We start from the raw sequence: 20,378 nt of genomic DNA, 5'->3' as shown, positions 1-20,378 counted from the left end.
TCACATGGGAATCGTATCCCTATTTGAGTTTATGCTGATAATAAGCTAGCTGAACCAAGGCATTCTTTCGCCGTTCCTCAACTAGGTCTAGTCTTTTGTCCAGTAAGTTGTCGTTATTACTTGGGATGAAAGAGCTCATTCTTAGTGTCAGAAACCTAGTTTCTAAAGGGATCATAGCCTCGGCCCCATAAGTCATAGAGAAGGGTGTTGCTCTAGTGGATCTTCGAGGTGTAGTTCGATATGTCCACAAAACATGTGGCAATTCTTCCATCCATCTCCCCTTGACATCATCCAGCCTTTTCTTGAGTCCACTGACTATAACTTTATTGACTGCCTCGACCTGCCCATTCCCTTGCAGATAAACTAGAGTGGAATATCTATTCGTAATGCCTAGATCACAACAGTACCTCTTAAAGGCCTTACTATCAAATTGCAAGCCATTATTTGAAATAAGAGTATGAGGGATTCCGAACCTAGTGACAATGTTTTTCCAAACAAATTTCTTTGCATCCACATCTCTAATGTTTGACAATGACTCAGCCTCAACCCATTTAGTGAAGTAATTTGTCCCCACAAGCAACCACTTCCTATTCCCTACGGCCTTTGGGAAAGACCCTACAATATCCAATCCCCATTAAGCAAATGGCCAATGACTAGACAAAGGATTAAGGGCACCACCTGGCTGATAGATGTTGGGAGCAAATCTCTGACATTAGTCACACTTCTTTGCATAATCTTGGGTCTCTCTCTGCATATTGGGCAACCAATATCCCTGAGTAAGAGCTCTATGAGCTAAAGACCTTCCTCTTGTGTGACTTCCACAAATCCTTTCATGCAACTCCTCCAAAAGTAATTTCGTTACTTCAGGATGTATACACAGCAAATATGGTCTTGAAAAGGAGCGTTTGTAGAACTTTTAATCCTTGGATAGCCAAAACTGAGGTGCTTTTTTACGTACTTTATCTGCTTCAGATTCTCCTCGGGCAAGACATCATTTTTAAGGAAAGATACTATAGGATCCATCCAACTAGGTCCCACCCTTATTTGATGAACAAGAATGTTGTCATTATTCATACCAGAGGACTTACATAAGTCTTCAATAAGAATAACCCAAGGTAGGCTTTGTGCCGAGGACGTTGCAAGGGTGGCCAAGGAATCAATATGGGTATTCATACTTTGGGAAACATGAAACAAAGTAAAAGATTCAAACTTTGATTGTAAATACCTGACCCGGGCTAGGTATTCTTGCATTCTTGGATCTCTAGCCTCTAACTTCCCTTCTACGTGGCCCACCACCAGTTATGAATCTGAGAACATTTACAATGTTTTTCCACCCATTTTGTGAACCATATCCATCCCTATTAGTAGCGCTTCATATTCTGCCTCATTTTTTGTAGTCAATAACCCCAATCTCAAGGATTTCTCAAAAGTAAACCCCTCAAGAGACACCAGAACTAACCCCACACCAGATCCTCTTTGGTTTACTGCTCCATCAACATACACTCTCCACACCAAAGGTTCTTTACACGAGATCATGCCAACTGATTTTTCATCCATGGCCAAGCCTTTAACATTCTCTTCTAATGAGGGCTCCGCAAACTCCGCCACCAAATCAGCAAAGACCTGGCCCTTTATGGAAATGTGAGGCATATACTTGATATCAAAAGCTCCCAGGATGGTACCCCACTTGGCAATCCTCCTTGTGTAATCAGTGCTTCGAAGTACAGTTTAAGAGGAAGTTGAGTTAAAACAACAACCGTATGAGATTGGAAATAATGGGAAAGCTTACATGTAGCATGCACTACCGCTAGGACAACCTTTTCCAAAGGTAGATAATGCACCTCAACCTCATGTAAGGATTTGCTCACGTAATAAACTGGTCTCTGCACACTATTATCAACCCAAATCAAAACCAAACTGACAACATAATTAGCCACGGCAATATATGCAAACAGTACTTCATCAACTTCTGGGCGAGACATAATGGGTGGTCGCGAAAGATAATCCTTAAGTTGTTGAAAAGCTAAAGCGCACACTTTGGTCCATTCAAATCCTTTCCACTTATTCAGTAACTGGAACAAAGGTCTGCACCTATTTGCAGATCGAGAGATGAACCGATTGAGAGCAACAGTCATCCCAGTTAACCTTTGAACCTCCTTAGGATTCCGAGGTGGCTGTAAGTTATTGATTGCTTTGACCTGTGCAGGATTGACCTCAATTCCCCGATGAGTTACCATATAACCTAGAAACTTTCCAGATCCCACACCAAAAGAGCACTTGGAAGCATTGAGACGTAACTGATACTTCCTTAGTATTTGAAAAGTATCGTTCAGATCTTCCCCATACATGGAGACTGTTTTACTTTTCACCACCATGTCATCCACATACACTTCAATAGTCCTCCCCAACTGTGGTTCAAACATCATGGTCATCATCCTTTGATAGGTAGTCTTTGCATTTTTCAAACCAAAAGGCATTACCTTATAATGATAATTCCCCGTAGGAGTAACAAAGGCTGTCTTCTCCTGATCATCCAAAGCCAAATGTATTTGGTGGTAACCTTGGAAAGCATCCAAGAAACTCATCCGAGGATGCCCAACTGTAGCATCCACTAACTGGTCTATACGAGGCATTGGAAATGAATCTTTAGGACAAACCTTGTTCAAATCTGTAAAATCTACACACACTTTCCACTTCCCATTCTTCTTCTTTACTACCACTGTATGAGCCAACCATTCTGGATAAAACACTTCTTTAATAGCACCAGCCTTTTTGAGCTTCAGCACTTCTTCCTTGACAACCTCGGAGTGCTCCTTAGAGAAACGTCGAGGTGGTTGCCTCCTCAGAACAACAGCCGGATTGAAGTTTAATTGATGACAAATGAAACTCGGATCAACCCTAGGGGCTTCATAAGCATCTCATGCAAATACATCTACATTCTCTCTTAAAAACATAACCAGCTCCATTTTCTCCTGAAGTGGCAACTGAACTCCCATTTGAAAGAACTTTTCAGGGTCATCACTTATAAGAAACCTCTCTAACTCCTCACACGTAGCTTCCTCTACTGCCGCCACATTGGGCGCAGTCAGAGACATTAATTGCTATGAGCCCCCCGTAGCCGAGGCCGAGGACTCTGGCCTAGGCTGATGCAGAATTGCAGCTGCTATACACTATCTAGCCATAGATTGGCTCCCAATAATTTCCTCGATCAGACCTCCAGACGGGAACTTCACCTTGACATGTAGAGTTGAGGAAACAGCACCTAGAGCATGCAGCCAAGCTTTGCCACAATGGCCGTGTAGGGAGAATAAGTGTCTACCACAATGAAATCTACATCTACAAATTCTAGACCTGATTGTACAGGTAACCGAATCTGCCCTTTTGGTATGACAACTTTCCCTTCAAAGCTTATTAGTGGCGAATTGTAAGCTGTAAGATCCTCGAGTTTTAAGTTGAGCCCCCTGAACAAGTCAGGGTACATAATATTTGCACCACTACCCTGGTCAACCATTACCCTTCTCATGTCATAGCCCCCTATTCTTAACGTAACAACCAAAGCATCGTCATGCGGTTGGATAGTCCCAATCTTGTCTTCTTCCGAGAAACCTAAAATAGGTGGAGTATTCCCTTTAATCCTCTTCGGCTCAGAGTTAGACTCCTCGGCAAGAGTTCGTGACACAAACATCACTCTGGTAAGACAAGAACCAGTCCTGCCAAGAGCAGCAAGAATAACATTGATTGTTCCTAGAGGAGGCCTTGATGAATTGTTCCCTTGGTTCACTGAACCTGAATGGCCTCCTTGCCCATTGGGATGATACAAAAATTGCTTCAACCTTCCCTCCTTAACAAACTACTCCAAATGATTCCACAAAGTCTTGCAATCCTCAGTGGTATGACCTTTGTCCTGATGATAGTGGCAATGGAGATTCTGATTACGCCTCATAGGATCCCCACCATCTTGTTAGGCCATTTGAAGTATGGTTCATTCCGGATTTTCTCCAACACCTGATGCATTGGTTCTCGGAATACAATGTTAACCACCTGTGGAATAGCAGGAAGGGATTGCCCAGCAAAATCTCTTCGAGGCCTGTTATTGTTGTATTTGTCCAACCTGAAATCTCTCCTCTCCTGAGGGATAACCTTCACTTTCCCCTTACCCTGCTGTTGATCCTCCTCAACTTGTTTGTACTCATCAATTCGGTCCATGAGCCGACGTACACTCCTTACAGGCTTCTTAGTCAGAGATTTTCGTAAGTCATGCTTAATAGGGAGGCCAACCTTGAAAGTCTGTATCGCTACATCATCAAAATCACCATCAATCTCATTAAACATCTCCTAGTACCTGTCAAAGTATGTTCTCAGGGTTTCCCCTTCTTTTATGGCCATGGACAATAATGAATCAAGAGGCCGAGGAACTCTACTGCAGGTGATGAAGCGGGACCCAAATGCCCTAGTGAGTTCCATGAAGGAATCAATAGAACCTGCCTTCAACCCATTAAACCATCTCATCGCAACAAGTCCCCAGCTAGAAGGAAAGACTTTGCACGTTAAAGTTTCATTTTTAGAGTGTACTGCCATCTTTTGATTGAAATGACTCACATGTTTCACATGGTCTATTCGACCATTATAAATGGTGAACGTGGGTTGAGTGAACCACCGTGGAAGCTTCCCCTTCTCCACCCTATGCATGAAAGGTAACTTAGAAATTTGGTGTAACGCCCTACTCTTGGCATCATTTCCTAAGCCCTTAGAGGAAGATTCCCTGCCCTGATGACCATGAAGATGATCAGGAGGAGCTCTTGACCTGGACCTGTAGCCACTGCCCTGGCTATCTTCAAAAGAAGGGTCAGAAAAAGAGGGCGTTCGCATTCGCCTCTCGCAGCGCAACTTCTTCTTCAAATGGTTAATCTCCTTCTGCATGACTTTTGCATGTTCCTCGTGAGGGATTCTGTTTCCATCTCGTGAACGACTCCCATCAGTGTGCTCTGCATGCACACTACCTTCTCGATCTCATTCCTGCTCAAGATGCCGGGAGTGATCCTTATGCTAGGACCCCATAGACTCTGCATGATGTGGACCTAAAGCCTGCCATAATGTTCCAATTCCTAAAACACAAGATTCCCCACAAATGGCGCCAATTGAAAGGTTACAATTCGCATCCGAATCCAACAGTATGAAGGGTGCAGGCCCAAAAAGCCCTATACAATGAAATTTGTAGAGTGTGAGCTTGAAGTCTAGGTTTTATGGATGTTGGATAACAAAAATGATGGGCTAGATCCACAATCTACGTGCGACGAACTAATTATGTAATAGAAACTCTCCTCGGACGTAAGCCGAGGATCACTTGTATTGCTTTTCCTTGTCTTAAAATTAGATTACAATTGAAGGTGGTGTGTACAATATGCTTGAATGCCTTTCCTTTCCTTTTATATCATCCTCCTTCTTCCACGTATGACTCAGATCACCAATCTAGATACTTGTCCTATCCACCACCTTCTTGAAGTCTTCAAACAATAGCTGTAAGGCTGATCACTACTGTTCAGAGGTCATTTTTTCATTAATGCGGCCAGAAGGTAGGTGCAGAGTCTTTAATGCAGTGGTAGCAGCTTTCTCTAAGATATTTCTCATTCACACTTTCTCTCTGTGTCCTTATGGAACACATCTTCATCCACCAAACCTCCTAGAATGTCCTTATAAACGTCACGACGTATAGTATAGTCTTCACTTCATATAGCTGAGGAAATGCCCTTCCTCGAACTATTTCCACCAACCTCCTTCGCAATAGTTTGCTTATAGGCCTTTCAGTACAGTATCGTTACTACTCTTAAACCTTTCTCAGACAAATTAATCTCCTCGGATCAGGCCCAAGGCCCAAGAACATATCCTGACCTTTTCACCCTAACAGTACCCACTAACATGACCTAGAAAAAAAAAAAAAAAAAACCACAAAAAGTGTTCATTATCCAACAAACCCCATAAAAGAAAATTTTTAGATACAAATTGATTCCACTATTAGCATCTATGGCCACTATGGACTACAACTAGTATTGAATGAGATTTTTTTTTTTTAATGGTTGTCTTGACAGCCTTGAGCCTTGTGTTGTCTTGTCTAAGTTGTCTCTCATGTCACTCATGTTCGTGATTTGTGATGAAGCTCAAATAGTCTTCAGCAAAAAAAAAAAAAAAAAAAACTCAAATAATCATTCTTTCATGTCAACAATAGTTTTACTTGTTTATAAATTTATATCTATAATATATTAACTATTAGTTTTGTGCTTTATGCACCTAGTATCATAATGTAGTTTAAATATTTTTTAACAAATTTTTTTTAACGGGTAGGGTCGGGTTGACCCGTAAAAAAATTGGGCCACGGGTCAACCCGTTTTTGCTTTGGGTCAAAAAAATAGGGTCCGAGTCAGGTATTTTTCGGGTCGGGTGGGGTTAGAAAAATTCTGACTCGTATTGCCATGTCTACAAGTGAGCGGGAGTGTTAGAAGTATTGATTTAATAATTAAATTTACCATATCCTAATAACTTAGACTTTTGAAAAAATTGGTAATTTAACATGGTATCGTATTAGAGTATGAGATCCTAAATTTAAAATTTAAAATGATATCAGTATGTTAAATTCCCACATGTTAGGCCCCTACTTATTAAGGGAGAGTTTAGGGCTACATGTGAGGGAGAGTGTTAAATTCACAATTTCTTAATTGTTTGAACTTTTGGACAATCAATAATTTAACAAATAAAACTCTACATTTTATTTAAGACTAGCTTGAAACCCTATGTATATGCATAGATACACTTAAAAATATACAATAAGATGCATAACATAATTTCTATATATATAATTTAAATACTATTAATAATAGTTTTTATATTTTGTTAACTCTTTAAAAAAATTTGTAAGGATATTATTAGGTATAGAATGTAAATTGTCAATTTTTTTTTTTAAATTATTGTGAAGCACTTTTTTTCTTTCTTTTTTTTACGACTCATTTATTCTAGGCTCTTTGATTTTTGTACTTAATAACTCACTTGGATGAATATTTATGATGTCGTCCCACATTTGATTCTAAAATTAAGAAATAAAACTCTTTAAAAATAAATAATTTAGGACATATGGTGCAAAATTGGAACTCTAATTTGGAATTCCAATTTGAGTTTCTCTCAGCTTCATTTATTATTATATATAGATTTGTTCATAAATCAATTTGATAGTCATTGAACAAAAATGGTAGAAAGAGAAATATCAATCTAAAAAGAAAATGTTTTTGTTTAAAGTGATAATGTGATTGCTAAAAATGAAAGTTGATTACCTACATGAAACACAGTTTTTTTAATAGTTTTCCATTTTTTACTACTTTGTTACCATCCAAAACAATAAAAATGTCTAATAAGAAAAAAAAATGAATAATAGATATGGGTATTGTCTTTGAATCGGAACAATTTCCTAATTTTTGGACTTCAATTGACAAAACTAAAATTTTGGTACCTAACTTGAAATAGAGTATAGTTGAGGCTCTTTTTATGATAAGAGGGTGATGGAGAGAAGGAATCTAATGATTTAAAGGAAGCCCAAGGTACTTGGAGTCGATGAGAGTTTTCTTCAAGTATAATATTTGTTACGATTCCTATCTTTATATAGGTAAAGTTTTCATCTAGTACTCTTGTGTACTAGACAAAATAGTGGATTGACACATGATCGTTTAAGACTTATGTCATGCTTGTATTTCCTTTGATGCATAAAGCATTGAAGGTAAATCGTGCCATCCTCATATTCAACCACCACCATAAAAATCATTCATATGTAAAAATAAAAACTAATTTTACAAAAATCATTTTACTTAGGGAGAACTATAACAATTTTTTTTGAGTTAAAAAAAAGATAATTTTAAAATTTTAAACAAATTTGTAAACCTGGGGAATTAAATTGGCAATAATAACCTTTTTGAACCAAATTAAAATTATTTTTAGGCATCAAGAGTTTTGTAACTCAACTAGTGTTTTATAGTATTTCTAAGGAGACATCTAATCTAGGGTTGAAATTAAACATGGCAAAATGGTTCAGAATTTGCTGACCCAACCGACTTGACCTAAAAAATACCCGACCCAAACCCGATTTTTTTGACTTGACGCCAAGCGGGTTGACATGTGACCTGATCTGTTTTTTTTCAGGTCAACCCGACTCGACCTATGACAGAACCTATTTAATTTTTTTTTGGAAAAAATAATAAAATTGAGACTATTGGTTTAATTGTTTGTTGTGAGTTTTAAGGAAACAATTGATACATTTACATAACTACATGCGAATGAATTGAAAGATGAATGGTTGAGGTATTCTGTAATGAGTAAAGACTTTTAGATATCAAATAACATAGTACATACTAAGATAATTTGGTATAGTAGAGTTAAAAACATATAATTAAAATTATAGAAATGTATGGGAAACATTCATAAGTGTTGATAGACCAAAAACGTATTGACCCCTTGTGATGGATTAAGTTGATTAATTAGCCAAGTTATTAATTAATCAAATTAACATGCAAAACGTGTGGTAGCATAAACAAATCACCAATTAAGCTAAGTATGCAGCGAAAATTAAATGACACGGTGATTTATTTACGAATGGGGAAAATCTACACGGCAAAAACCCCACCAAGTGATTTTAAGGTCACCACTCCTGAAATTCCACTATTATCACAACAAGCGGTTAAAAGTAAAGGAATCCCAAGTACCTTACCAACTTACAGTTGAACCCTTACCCCAATACCCAATTGGACTTGTTCTGTAGTGACAATTCTCGTTTCAATGCACGGCTCCCAAGTACGTGACTAACCAATTGTGCGGATCCCAATACGCGACTTCAATCACCAACTAGAGAAGATTGTTGGCTGCAAAATTCTTCAATTCATCCACACGATGAAGATTAAGAAGATGCTTGGTTACAAAACCCTACGGTGCACATTACATAGCAACTTCTTCACAAGAGAGATGAACTAGGGCAAGAACTTTGTCTCTAGTCATAATTTGCTTGAACAAGGATTTCTCAATACTTGTGTAACTTGTGAACACTTTGACGGCCCTTAAAATAATCCTGATGCGAACCTCAATCGACACGCTTTGAGACCCAACAAAAATATTGGAATATTTACCTAGGAAAGCTAAAATTCAGATTTATGATAAAAACCCTGACCCAACGTTTATAATCGAAACGCAAACCAAAGGTATAAGTTGACCTTGACCCAATGATTATAAAGAATCACAAACCAAAGGTATAAAGTTTGAACGCCACAAGGAAGAATCCTTGATAAGTTCATAGTTCTTGAAGAACCAAAAGAGAGCAAAGCCTCACCTTTTCTGATTTCTATTCAATAATATTATGAAAAACGTTTACAGACTTCAAAGCCTATTTAAGGGCTCCATAAAACTTGACAGACAAGAAAATATATTATAAAATAACTCCTAATTGATACCTTACCATATCAGAAATCAAATTTGACCTAAAAAGCATTAAATGCACCTAAAAACAAGGAAAATACCTAAAAAACGTACTAAATAATAAAACCCTAAATAAAAGTTGATTTGGTTTGAAATTAGCAGATCCAAAATAGGAAAAAATCTGTCTTAACTGATATAGAGCTGGAAAATCAATCCGCCATTAATTCATGCCATAAATCACTCGCAATTAAGCCAGATCAGGCCTAAATAGCTTGAATTAAATTTATTACGTTTTCAGCTTCGTTTGGGCCAAGCTTGGAATGTTCTGCGTTAAAATCAGCCCAAATCTCTTGAATCAGCCCATTAAGTGCTTCTTTGATCTTCTTGGATCTTGCTCTTGTAATAGGCCCAACTGGAACATGCAATGGATCCTTGAATGCTTGTTGATTCTCATCAAATCCTTTTATATGTCTAGGGTTAGGAGAAAAGAAGGCCCAAAGACACATCCACAGATTGGAATCAAAATAGAACTCAAAATTTGTTTTTCTTAAACCTCGATAGATAGAGGTGTCGAGATTGCTGTCGAGCAGCTGTCGAGCCATGGGGCTGGAACAGCTTTTTAAATCTCGACACCTGCTAGCTGTCGAGCTTTAATGAACTTGCACTTTTCAGCTTGTTTCTTGAACAAACTTAATGACTTCAACACTTGATCTTGAAACACAGTTTCTTGAAACATAAAACTCATCCTAAATCTACCCAAATACAAGTAAAGTATATTTTGTCAAAGGATTAGCCAATTATATAAAATAATGACATATGTTCTAAACAAGTGAAACACATATGTTTTAACAAGTGTGAAAAGAGTGAAGGCAAAGTCTCAATGAAATTAGCATAAATTATTAATGCTTAGGCCTATTTTTTACCAATTCATGTCCAAAATAAATGACTTTTCAAAATAAATTATGATATTTTCTAGAGTATGTATTACTTAATAATGACATGACATTTATAAAAGAGACCATGTATAAATAAACAAACAATCAAACTTTAATGTATATTCTCAAATTTAAATAGAGTGTCAATCATAATTGATAATAGATTAGAAAATTAGTTTTCAAGATTATAAATTTCTTATATGTATTTATTTTTTTTCAAATTTATTATTCAATAAAGCATTTGTAATTTTGTTTTATATTTGAGGATGTTGATATTGTATAGAAATAAAACTTGCGTATTTGTTTTACTTATCCTTTGTGCTATTTTGTTTTGGTTAGTAATGTTAATATTTGTATAACTTTAAAATTATTGAACAAGTATTAATTTGTTTAGCTAATCTTATTCTTGATATAAGTGGTGAATTCTAAGTAATACATTTTAGATACAATAATTTGTTGTGTGACTTTCCAAATGACAAATAAATGGTCTTTTTTTTATAAAAAAAATTTTATATGAAAAATACGGGTCAACCCGACTCGCAACATGATTGACCGACCCATTTCTAATTTGCTTAAAATGGTCCCTTTTTTAACCGAACTCAATTTTTTTTTGAGAAGGCTTCAACTTATGTCCGTTCCTGATGATAGCTTTTTATCATTAGACTAAGACACCAATCAGTTTTTGGTGTAGGCGGAGATTGAATCTAAAATCTCTTATACAACCATTAAAGATTTTACTAGTTGAGTTAACTGGAACCCACAACTGAACCCAATTGATGGTTAGTTGAAATGTTCTCTATTGTATTATAAAAAAAATAAAAAGTGCGTTATAAAAAAAAAATCCTTTGGATTATAGGAAAAGTGATTCGAGCGCTCCCATCCTTTATCGCCACTTTTTTAGGATGTAGGAAAAGACAACAAAGCCAACATTTTTTTTCGATGGTGCCTAGCCTTTGAGACATTTCACCATTTTAAGACCCCAATTACCTCGAACTTATAGCAAGGCGCTCATACAGCTGAGAAAAAATCCGTCTTACTTTTAAAAGACATTTCAGGCAAAATTGAGAGAAAGATCTATACATATAAAGCCCAACCCAAAAAAAAAAAAAGCCTCCGAGGCCGAGACATTCTTTTCTCTCTATCAAAAAAGAAACCAGAAATGGCGTGCAGGACTGCTTTGCGTTTTGTATTCTTAGCGGAACCGTGGCGACCCGTTTATCTCAATCGGAGCACCGCGTGCGCTTCTATCAGGACCCGTGGATCTTCTTCTACTCTCAGTCTCAGGTTGAGCAGCAAATTCAGGACCCGGGATTTTCACACGGCGAGACGAACTCAACTCAATTGCTCTCACAACGAAACACCGTCATCATCATCGGACGACCAGAACCCTCCTCAAGAAGCTGTTCTCAAAGCTATTTCAGGTTCTCCTAATGTCTAAACCATTCTCTTTATCTAACCCTGCTGTGTTTTTTTTTTTTTTTTTTTTTGGTTTTGTTGGGATTATGTTATGGTCATTATTTATTGCCCAAATAGAGACAACCTCGTATATTTTATTTAATTTTTGATTTTCTAAGGTTGCTCTGTTATATGTTGCACGTGTTTCTTTAATTAAGTGATGGTTCTATCTTTATATATTTAGTTTAGTTATATATACATATTGATAAAAGTAATGTTGGGTTGGTATTGGAAGCAGAGTTGTCTAAGACAGAAGGAAGAGTTGGACAAACCACAAATGTGGTGATTGGTGGCACCGTGACTGACGATTCAACCAATGAATGGCTTACTTTGGATCAGAAGGTATCAAACTCCCCCTTCCTTCAAGTTATTCCCACCTTTTCTGTTATGGAATAACTCTAATTTCTTTTTCACTTTCCCCTGTGGTTTGGCAAAGAATTTGAACCCAGCTCAAAGCGTCTAAGATACTATATATACCTTAAAAGAAAAAGAATCTAACCTTTGCGTATTGTTTATGTTAGAAAATTCACAATTTTGTAATAACTTAAGCTTTACTCTACCTCCCATTTAAAATGTTAAAAATCCCATGTGTTGGCCCCAATTATTAGGAGAGTTTAGGCAGACATGTGCGGGGAAGTTAGAATTATGGTTAAATGATTAAATTCACCGTTTTCTAATAGCTTAAGTTTTAAATTTATAGAAAAATGCTTTTTAGTTTTTAAAGTATAGATAAATTTATTTAAATGAATGAACTGTGGCACAAAGCTTCAATTCTATAACATTATTTTTTACTGGTAAGGCATATGTATATTAGTATATTACAATCGTGGTCTAGAAAGAGTGGTCTACTTGTGGTTAATTTTGATTACAATGCTAGAGTGCTTATGAAAGTAATGGTGGTATTGTTACTTTACCAGGTGAATTCATACCCAACAGTTAGAGGGTTTACAGCAATTGGAACTGGTGGTGATGATTTTGTGCAAGCTATGGTTGTCGCTGTTGAATCTGTAATTCAACAACCAATCCCTGAGGTAGTTATACTTTGCCTTTTCGTGTGAATCAATTTGTTCAAAATGTCTAAAAGTTAATGCATGGATTTATCTTAGCATTTAATACATTGTGATTTAATTGAATGAAAAATTTTTGTGGTTCACAGGGTTAGTTTATGTTTATAATAAATTTTGTGCTACCTTTTGTCCATCAAATTTATTTTATAGGATTTAGATTAGAGAAAATTTTAGATTTTTAATGACTGAATATTTTTAGATTTGCATGTGTCCAAGAATTTCTGGGGGATCAAATTCTCGCTATTACATTTTGCATCAGTGCTAATAATTATACTATTAGCTAATAAAATATTTTGGAGACGAAGTTCAGTTAGAGGCAGATGAACAATGATTATGGCAAAAATGAATCTTTAAGAATATTGAATTCGGGCACATTCTAAGTATCTAGTTGACAGTATTAGCAGATGGTTATTGTCACCCAAACAAAATAGATGCCATAATGGTGAGGAATTTATTCTGGATCAGCAATTATGGGGCTGTAAATGACCTGACATGTTTATGAATAGCTTGGAAAGAAGCTTGCTTATTTTTATTTATTTAAGCTTGATTATTCCACATGCCAATCTCAAATATAGTAATGTGTTTCTATACAAGTCCGAAAGTATGAGTCTCAAGTTGAATATATATTTGTGTATTGTTTGTTTGTATGTATACAAGTATAAAATAAGTTTGCAAATAAGTTCATAAATCTTTAATTTCTTGATAATATAAGTAGTCCATTTCATACTAAAAATTATATATGATTCTCATTCTAGCAACAAGAATTGAAAATTTTAATTTTTATAAGTTCAAATGAAATTTATGTAATTATTTTAAATAATATGATCTCCACTATAATTTAGTCATTAATCTTTAGTATAGATCTGTGAAGAGTTAAAAAAAAAATCAACCCCGTTTGGAGGGGAAATGTATATAATTTTAAAATAATATTCTTTCCACCCCCTTAGGTGGTTTAAACAGCAAGGAATGGACTTGTTTGGGAATTTTAAGGAGGAGAAAATGGAATGGGTAGGATGGAAAACACCCATTCCTCCATTTTCCCTCTAAAACCCAATAATTTTTTCCTCAAAAATGAGGTGGAATCGGAGAGAAATGAATTTTGTTAATGAAAATTGAACCTAAGTTCCCATAATGGCCATTAAAATTTGTTAAAATCCTTTATTACCCCTGTACCTACATCCCCTTTTTTTTTCAACACAAGGTCACTTTCCTCATCCATCTCACGCTGCACATCCACTCTTTCTAACACCCAATCAATTCTAGCTTGTACGTGCTTCTCTCAAATGCATATTGCAAAGCTTAAGTATGGGAAAATGTGAAGAAAGTAACCTAATGAATTACCATGGGATCAAAAAGTGTAGAGCAATTAGCTTCATTGAAGTTTACGTTTGTGTTTATGATTTGGTTGATGAGAAGAGACATGAATTTCAAGTAGAATATACTCCATAATTGATCAATTAACAGATCATTTGAAGTATGTAGGGTATTCATGCAATATTCAAGTGCGTATTTAGACGTAGAGGAAATCTAGTGCGTTAGTTATATATACAAGTTGGTGAAATCAACCATTCTTGTACGTATAAATTATTTATATTTGTATAGAAAATCATATAATAATGACATGAGTTTTGACATCTTGGATCAGTTTAGGAACTATTTGAAACTTTTACAATAATGCTCAGCAAAAGAAATGTATCATAACTCGATAGTTAGGGGAGAGCGGATTTGAACCCAAGACATTTCTATTGGAAACATCAGGAGGTGCCAGTAAAGCTACAAGGCTCACGCAAAAGAAAAAGAAATGTTTCATAACATTATTTAAGTTTTTGTCTTGTAACTCTTCCATATCCTATGCAACTGCACAAGCAACCATTTTGTTTTAGGTGTTTAGGAAAATTAAATGACTAACACATAGAAAGGGAATACTTATAAAAGAGGGGTATAATAGTAATTTTCACTAAAAAAGATTCATTTCCATTCATTTCTTTTAAAATATTTAGACAAGATAGCTTAATTTCATTTTATTCCTTTATAATATACTCATTCTATTCCATTCCATTTGTACCATTCCTTTATGAACTCCCAAACAAGATTCATAAGTGGTTGTTAATGGAGTTGAAGTTACTAAATTCTGAGGAGTTGGTATCAATTTATGCCTAATTGCTCCATTAGTCATGGTATTTACTTTCTATGATGAAAATAAGTCAATCAAGTAGCTCGTGAACAAGCTCAAGCTTGTTCTACAAAAAATGATCAAAGTCTAAACATGTAATCTAGCTTGGTGATAGCTCAAGCTTGGCTTGTGCTCAAAATAAAATTAAATGAACAAATCATAAGCTTTTAAACGTTTAGCTTGGCTCAAATATTGCCATAATCAGCACTATGTGTTTGAGTCGAATCAGCCAAATCATGAACTTCCTTGCTTTTGTATATCTTGAGTAAGGTCAGTGGGAGAGTTGACAACTTGTTGCCTCATTGTGAATTTGTTAAGGAGCTGTGGTCCCTCGTATTTGTTTGTTTGGGGTGCAATGGGTGATGCTTGGTAGGGAGATAGAGCTGTTGGAGTGTTGGAATGGGGACTTTGTCAAAGGGGCTTCAGGTGTACTTTGGAGGGCTATCCCATTGTTATGATCCTAGTGTCCCACATAGATTAAGTGTAAGCTTAACCATGAGTATATGAGCTCTTGGACACCCTTCTCTTCCAAGCTGGTTTTCAAGGGTGAGTTCTACCCATAGATATGTATCATTTGGTATTAAAGCCAACCCCCACGTTGAGTAATCGGATGTAGCTAATTGAGTGTGGGACCAAATGAGTTATGGCTTTGTGGCTGAATCTTGGAGGGGGCAAGCTAGAAGCTGTCATAATTGCTCATCTTAGCAAGGAGATGAGGCCTAAAGACCTACGATTGATACCTGATGAACTTTTCATCCAAGAAAAGGTGAAGGGGTGGTTGGGAAGTATCATGCATGGTTCCCCCCCCCCCCCCCCCTTTCCTTCGATCCCACCCAGTAAGATATGGCTCAGCCAAAAAACTTGAGCACCCCACTCAGACAGTGCTTTGAACGTGAAAGTGTGCAATTTCGCTCCCTTCTCCCATAGATTAAAATAATTGATAGGTGGGTGGAGCTGCCAAAAAGAGAAAGGGCTACCATCAGGTCAGTGTCAATAGAGTGAGTTATCATGGATGTCGGCTGCGGAGCGTGATGATATGTTATGATCCTAGTGTCCTACATAGATTAATTGTTAGCTTAACTATGCGTATATAAGCTCTTGGGAACTCTCCCCGTGCAAGCTGGTTTTCAAGGATGAGTTCTACCCTTGAGTTTGTATCACCCATTTTGTCTTGTGTGGACTATTTGGAGTGAACGGAATAAGTGAGCTTTTGAGGACTCAAAACAGTGCATGATAGAGCTGAAGTTGATTTTTTTTTTTTTTTGGTATCCTGTTGGATTGGAAGACTGTACTTCCATGTCATTCCTATTCCTCTTTCTTAGATTTTCTTGATTACTGTAACGGAGCTTGGGGATGTTGAGGATGACATTTAGCACACAGCTTGTGTATTGATAGGCATCTTCCTTGTTTTGCAGTCTAACAAAACTTTTTCTCACTTATCACAAAGGGATAATGTTGTGTTACAACCTGATGTGTCTAATAAGATTTGATAGATGCAAACAGCTAACTATGGTATACCTAACGTATGACTGCAAACTGAAAGATCAAAGTTAGAAACAAGAAATGAAAACTTAAATTAGCAGTTTTGGACTATGGGGCTTTCTATGGGGTGGCCTGGGGGATGAGCCCAAATTTCATCTTGTTAATTAGACTACGGATTGTACTCCACTTTCTTTAGGTGGTTTGGGGATTAGGAACTTCAGAACCTTTAATGTAGCTTTATTAGGGAAGTGGTTATGGAGATTTGGGCAAGAAAGGGATGCTCTATGGCAACAAGTGATAGAGGTGAAGTATGGTTGTGATTGGGGTGGTTGGTGTTCTAGCTCGTACTCTGGTCCATATAGTTTGTGGAAAAATATTAGAAGGGGGTGGCCTTCTTTATCTCGGTTTATTTTGTATGAAATTGGAGATGGATTTAAAGTGCAGTTTTGGCTAGATTGATGGTGTGAAACATCTTCTTTTGCAGATTGCTATCCTGAAATATATAGGATTTGTCGAAACAAAGAGGCGAGTGTGGCTGATCTAATGAGGTACACCAATGGAGTCTTTCATTGGGAGATACATTTTTGTAGGGATGTACATAATCGGGAATTGGAAGCTTTCTGGAGCTTCATAAATACCATTTATAGCACTCTTGTAAGGGGGATTGAGGAGGATAAGAGATGTTGGCTACCTTTTAAGAGTAAGGGGTTTATGGTTAGTGCGTACTACCATTTTCTAGTTGGCCATAGTGAGCAGTTTTTCTCTTGGAAAAGCATTTGGAAGCAAAAGATTCCTTCTAGAGTGACTTTCTTTGTATGGACTGCTACCTTGGGGAAATGTCTGACAATTGACAGTTTAAGGAAAAGAAAGGTATGCATTTTGGATTGGTGTTATATGTGCAAGTGTAATAGTGAAACTATTGACCATCTATTCCTTCATTGTCCAGTTGCTCTGGAGTTGTGGGATATGATTTTTGGTTTATTTGGAGTTTGTTGGGTTATGCCAATGTTTGTTGTTGAGCTTCTTGCTTGCTGGCAAGGTCGATTTGGTCGTCATCGTAATGGAGATATATGGATGGTTGTTCCTCATTGTTTGATGTGGTGTATTTGGAAGGAAAGAAATAGTAAGTGTTTTGAAGACAATGAGCGTTCTATGCCTGATCTCAAGTTTTTGTATTTCAGAACCTTATTGGATTGGTTCTCAATGTGGAGAAACCAACCATTTTCTTCAATTTTGGATTTACTTGATTTATGTAATTTTTGTATTTGATATGTTACACCCCTGTATACTCCCTGTGTACCTAGATGTCTCTTTTTTTTTTTTTCTTTTTTTTATATCAATAAATCTTTATAACTTATCCAAAAAAAAAAAGTTTTGGCTTTGTGTGTGATATTTACTGTCATAGTTTTCCCCTTGACTTTTTGTGTGGGCACTAAAGAGAAGTTGAAGTGTTATAAGCTTCCATGAATTTAGAAAACCTTGGGTGGAGTATTTAATGATTAAGGTGGTAGGTTCTTGGAATAGTATTTGAGGAGTTCTGATTTGTTAATATATAATAGTACAAACCTTTTTGATGGGGCGTCTGCTTGTATTAGAGCAGCTGTAGGCCAGAGAACGCAATAGGTCAATACCAATTCAAGTTTCAAATTAGATGGTTTTGATTTATTAGACTTTAAGTTTGAGAAGGCTAATAGAAAAATGAAATGCTAATGGGATGTCACCTGATTGATTTTAAATGATGAGTCAGATGGAAAAAAAAAAGAAAAAAAAAGTGGAGTTGGCATGCTCACTAGTTCAGATGGGTTGATGGTTGACTTCAATGGTCAAGGCATTCCCAAAAAACCACATCTATTATGTCTACAATGTGTAAAGAGAAAATTGATGCCAAAAGAGTTTTTAGTCCAAAGGCTGCTGCTCCCATGACGATAATGATATAGGCTTCAAGCATTTTGGGCAACACTTAGCCATCAAAAAACTAGACTGCACATTTTATTGGCCCAACATTAAGAAACTTGGTCAAGCAAATTATTATTTGTCAAGTGACATTGCTGAGCATTGAGCAAGGATGTTGAAATCTATTGATAACTGTGTCAATGAAGATAGGTCTAGAAATGCTCAATGCAAATGAGGACTATGAATACCTGCAACTTATGATAAGGAGGGGGTATCAATCAATATGTTTTATGGCCGTACAAAAAAATTGAGTAACAGCTCTAAAGCTACCAAGAGTCGCCAACAAGAAGAACGTTGTTCCAGTTGGAGAATATTAAAGGGAGAGCAGGAAGACTGAGAATAGCATGGATTATATTGGGAAAGATTTGCAACCTGTGCTAATGTTAGGATTGGATTTGTAATGCCATAGCAAGCAGTTTGTCCAACCTTATAAACAGGATAGAAAGAAACCTAGCCTACAATCTAAGGAATTATGTTATTACTTATCAAAAAAAAAAAAAAAACATAATCCAAGGAATTATGCTGCCATGGATTCTCTTTAACCTCCTTATTAAGTTTGTTTCATGGTGCAGTTAAGAATAGGATACATCCATATAATCATTCTTTATGATCATGCCTTAATCTATGGGTGAGAAGTTGACTATGGTAGTGACCCCGTTCTGAGAAAATCTTTTAGCTTTGTCTCAAGATAAATGAGGTTTATAATATTATGGTTATTACATTGGATGTGTAGGGGTTTTGGTTTTCTTACTTTGGTCTTTAGCCCTTAGGCTTAATGAGAAATCTGACTCTTGACGTAGAGATGTTCTTTTAAAAATAATTTTAGGGTTCCAAACCCAATGGTGGCAACTAAACCAAATCAGCTTTGTGCATGATGAACTTTTTACTTTTGCATCAATTTAGTTGCTGATGAAAACAAGTTCCATGTCTTGTTCTGTGAAAATCATGCTCATTTAAAAATAATATTAATCATTCTTGAATTATAATTGCTGATTTATTTTTTTGACAGCTAAACTTTTATCAGGAGCTAAACAGATTAACAAAATGGAGTATATTGGTATCAATACTAATCTAATCAACATCCTCATGTTTTCAACAGGGTCGTGTGAGGCAGAAAGTGTCATCAAGAGGAAAATATGTATCTGTGAACATTGGACCCATTCAAGTAGTTTCCAGTGAGCAGGTTTCTCTCTCTCTCTCTCTCTCTCTCTCAAATATGCTCACACGTTAACATTCAAACTTGAAATCAATGAAATTTCTTACCTCTTTATAATCTACTAAATCCTCATGGGGCAGACAAGGAGTGAAGATAATTAGGTGACTTAAAAGGGAAATAAAAAGGACAAGTAGGTGAATTACTGTGGTTTATATATTGTCTTGGAGTTTGTTAACATGAAAATTGTTGTACTCCAGGTCCAAGCTGTATACAATGCCATGAAGAGAGATGAACGGATGAAGTACTTTTTGTAGTGTTTTTATCATTCTAATTTTTTATAGATTGCTGATCATCTAGAGCTGCATATTGTCCCATTCTATTCACCTCAGTTTCTCTTGCTCTCTTTCCATGTTAACCTGGCTTATGTTCTTTGATTAACCCATGATATCATAGTAGGCAAGGAAATAATAGTTCAAAATTATTTCAATTAAATTATTCTTACCTATCAATATATATATATATATATATATAGTTCAAAATTAATCTACTGTATATGCTCAAGATTTAATTGTTATTGATTTGTAACAAAAAAGTAGAGCACTGTGTAAAGCTTGTGAAAGAGTTCCATTGCCTTCTGCCTATGGTTGTAAGAGGCTCTGGGCATGGATAGCTTGGCAAGAAATGTTAGGGTGCATTGAAAGAGAGGATATTAGTTT

The 20,378-nt window shown here is 36.3% G+C and overlaps 2 protein-coding genes across 3 annotated transcripts; one reads left to right on the top strand and one right to left on the bottom strand.

The window, feature by feature from the left end:
• Positions 1–3,262: 3,262 nt before the first annotated feature.
• LOC142628941 (uncharacterized) lies at positions 3,263–4,920 on the bottom strand. Its single transcript, XM_075802962.1, has 3 exons — positions 4,482–4,920; positions 3,955–4,295; positions 3,263–3,850 (listed from the first exon to the last, which is right to left on the bottom strand). Exons 1-3 carry the CDS (start codon positions 4,918–4,920, stop codon positions 3,263–3,265), a joined length of 1,368 nt encoding a protein of 455 aa, XP_075659077.1.
• Positions 4,921–11,456: 6,536 nt separating this feature from the next.
• Positions 11,457–20,171, top strand: LOC142627388 (uncharacterized). Of its 2 annotated transcripts, none has more exons than XM_075801235.1 (5): positions 11,457–11,797; positions 12,067–12,173; positions 12,749–12,862; positions 19,606–19,689; positions 19,920–20,171. In XM_075801235.1, exons 1-5 carry the CDS (start codon positions 11,536–11,538, stop codon positions 19,974–19,976), a joined length of 624 nt encoding a protein of 207 aa, XP_075657350.1. In that variant the 5' UTR covers positions 11,457–11,535; the 3' UTR covers positions 19,977–20,171. The 2 variants fall into 2 exon arrangements, with proteins under 2 accessions (XP_075657350.1, XP_075657351.1); XM_075801236.1 differs by having other exon boundaries at positions 11,458–11,797; positions 12,070–12,173.
• Positions 20,172–20,378: the final 207 nt, after the last annotated feature.

The sequence above is a fragment of the Castanea sativa genome, chromosome 3 (assembly GCF_040712315.1).
Source record: "Castanea sativa cultivar Marrone di Chiusa Pesio chromosome 3, ASM4071231v1".
NCBI lineage: Eukaryota > Viridiplantae > Streptophyta > Magnoliopsida > Fagales > Fagaceae > Castanea > Castanea sativa.
The sequence above is the reverse complement of the archived record's forward strand: the minus strand, read 5'-3'. Positions and strand labels throughout refer to the sequence as shown.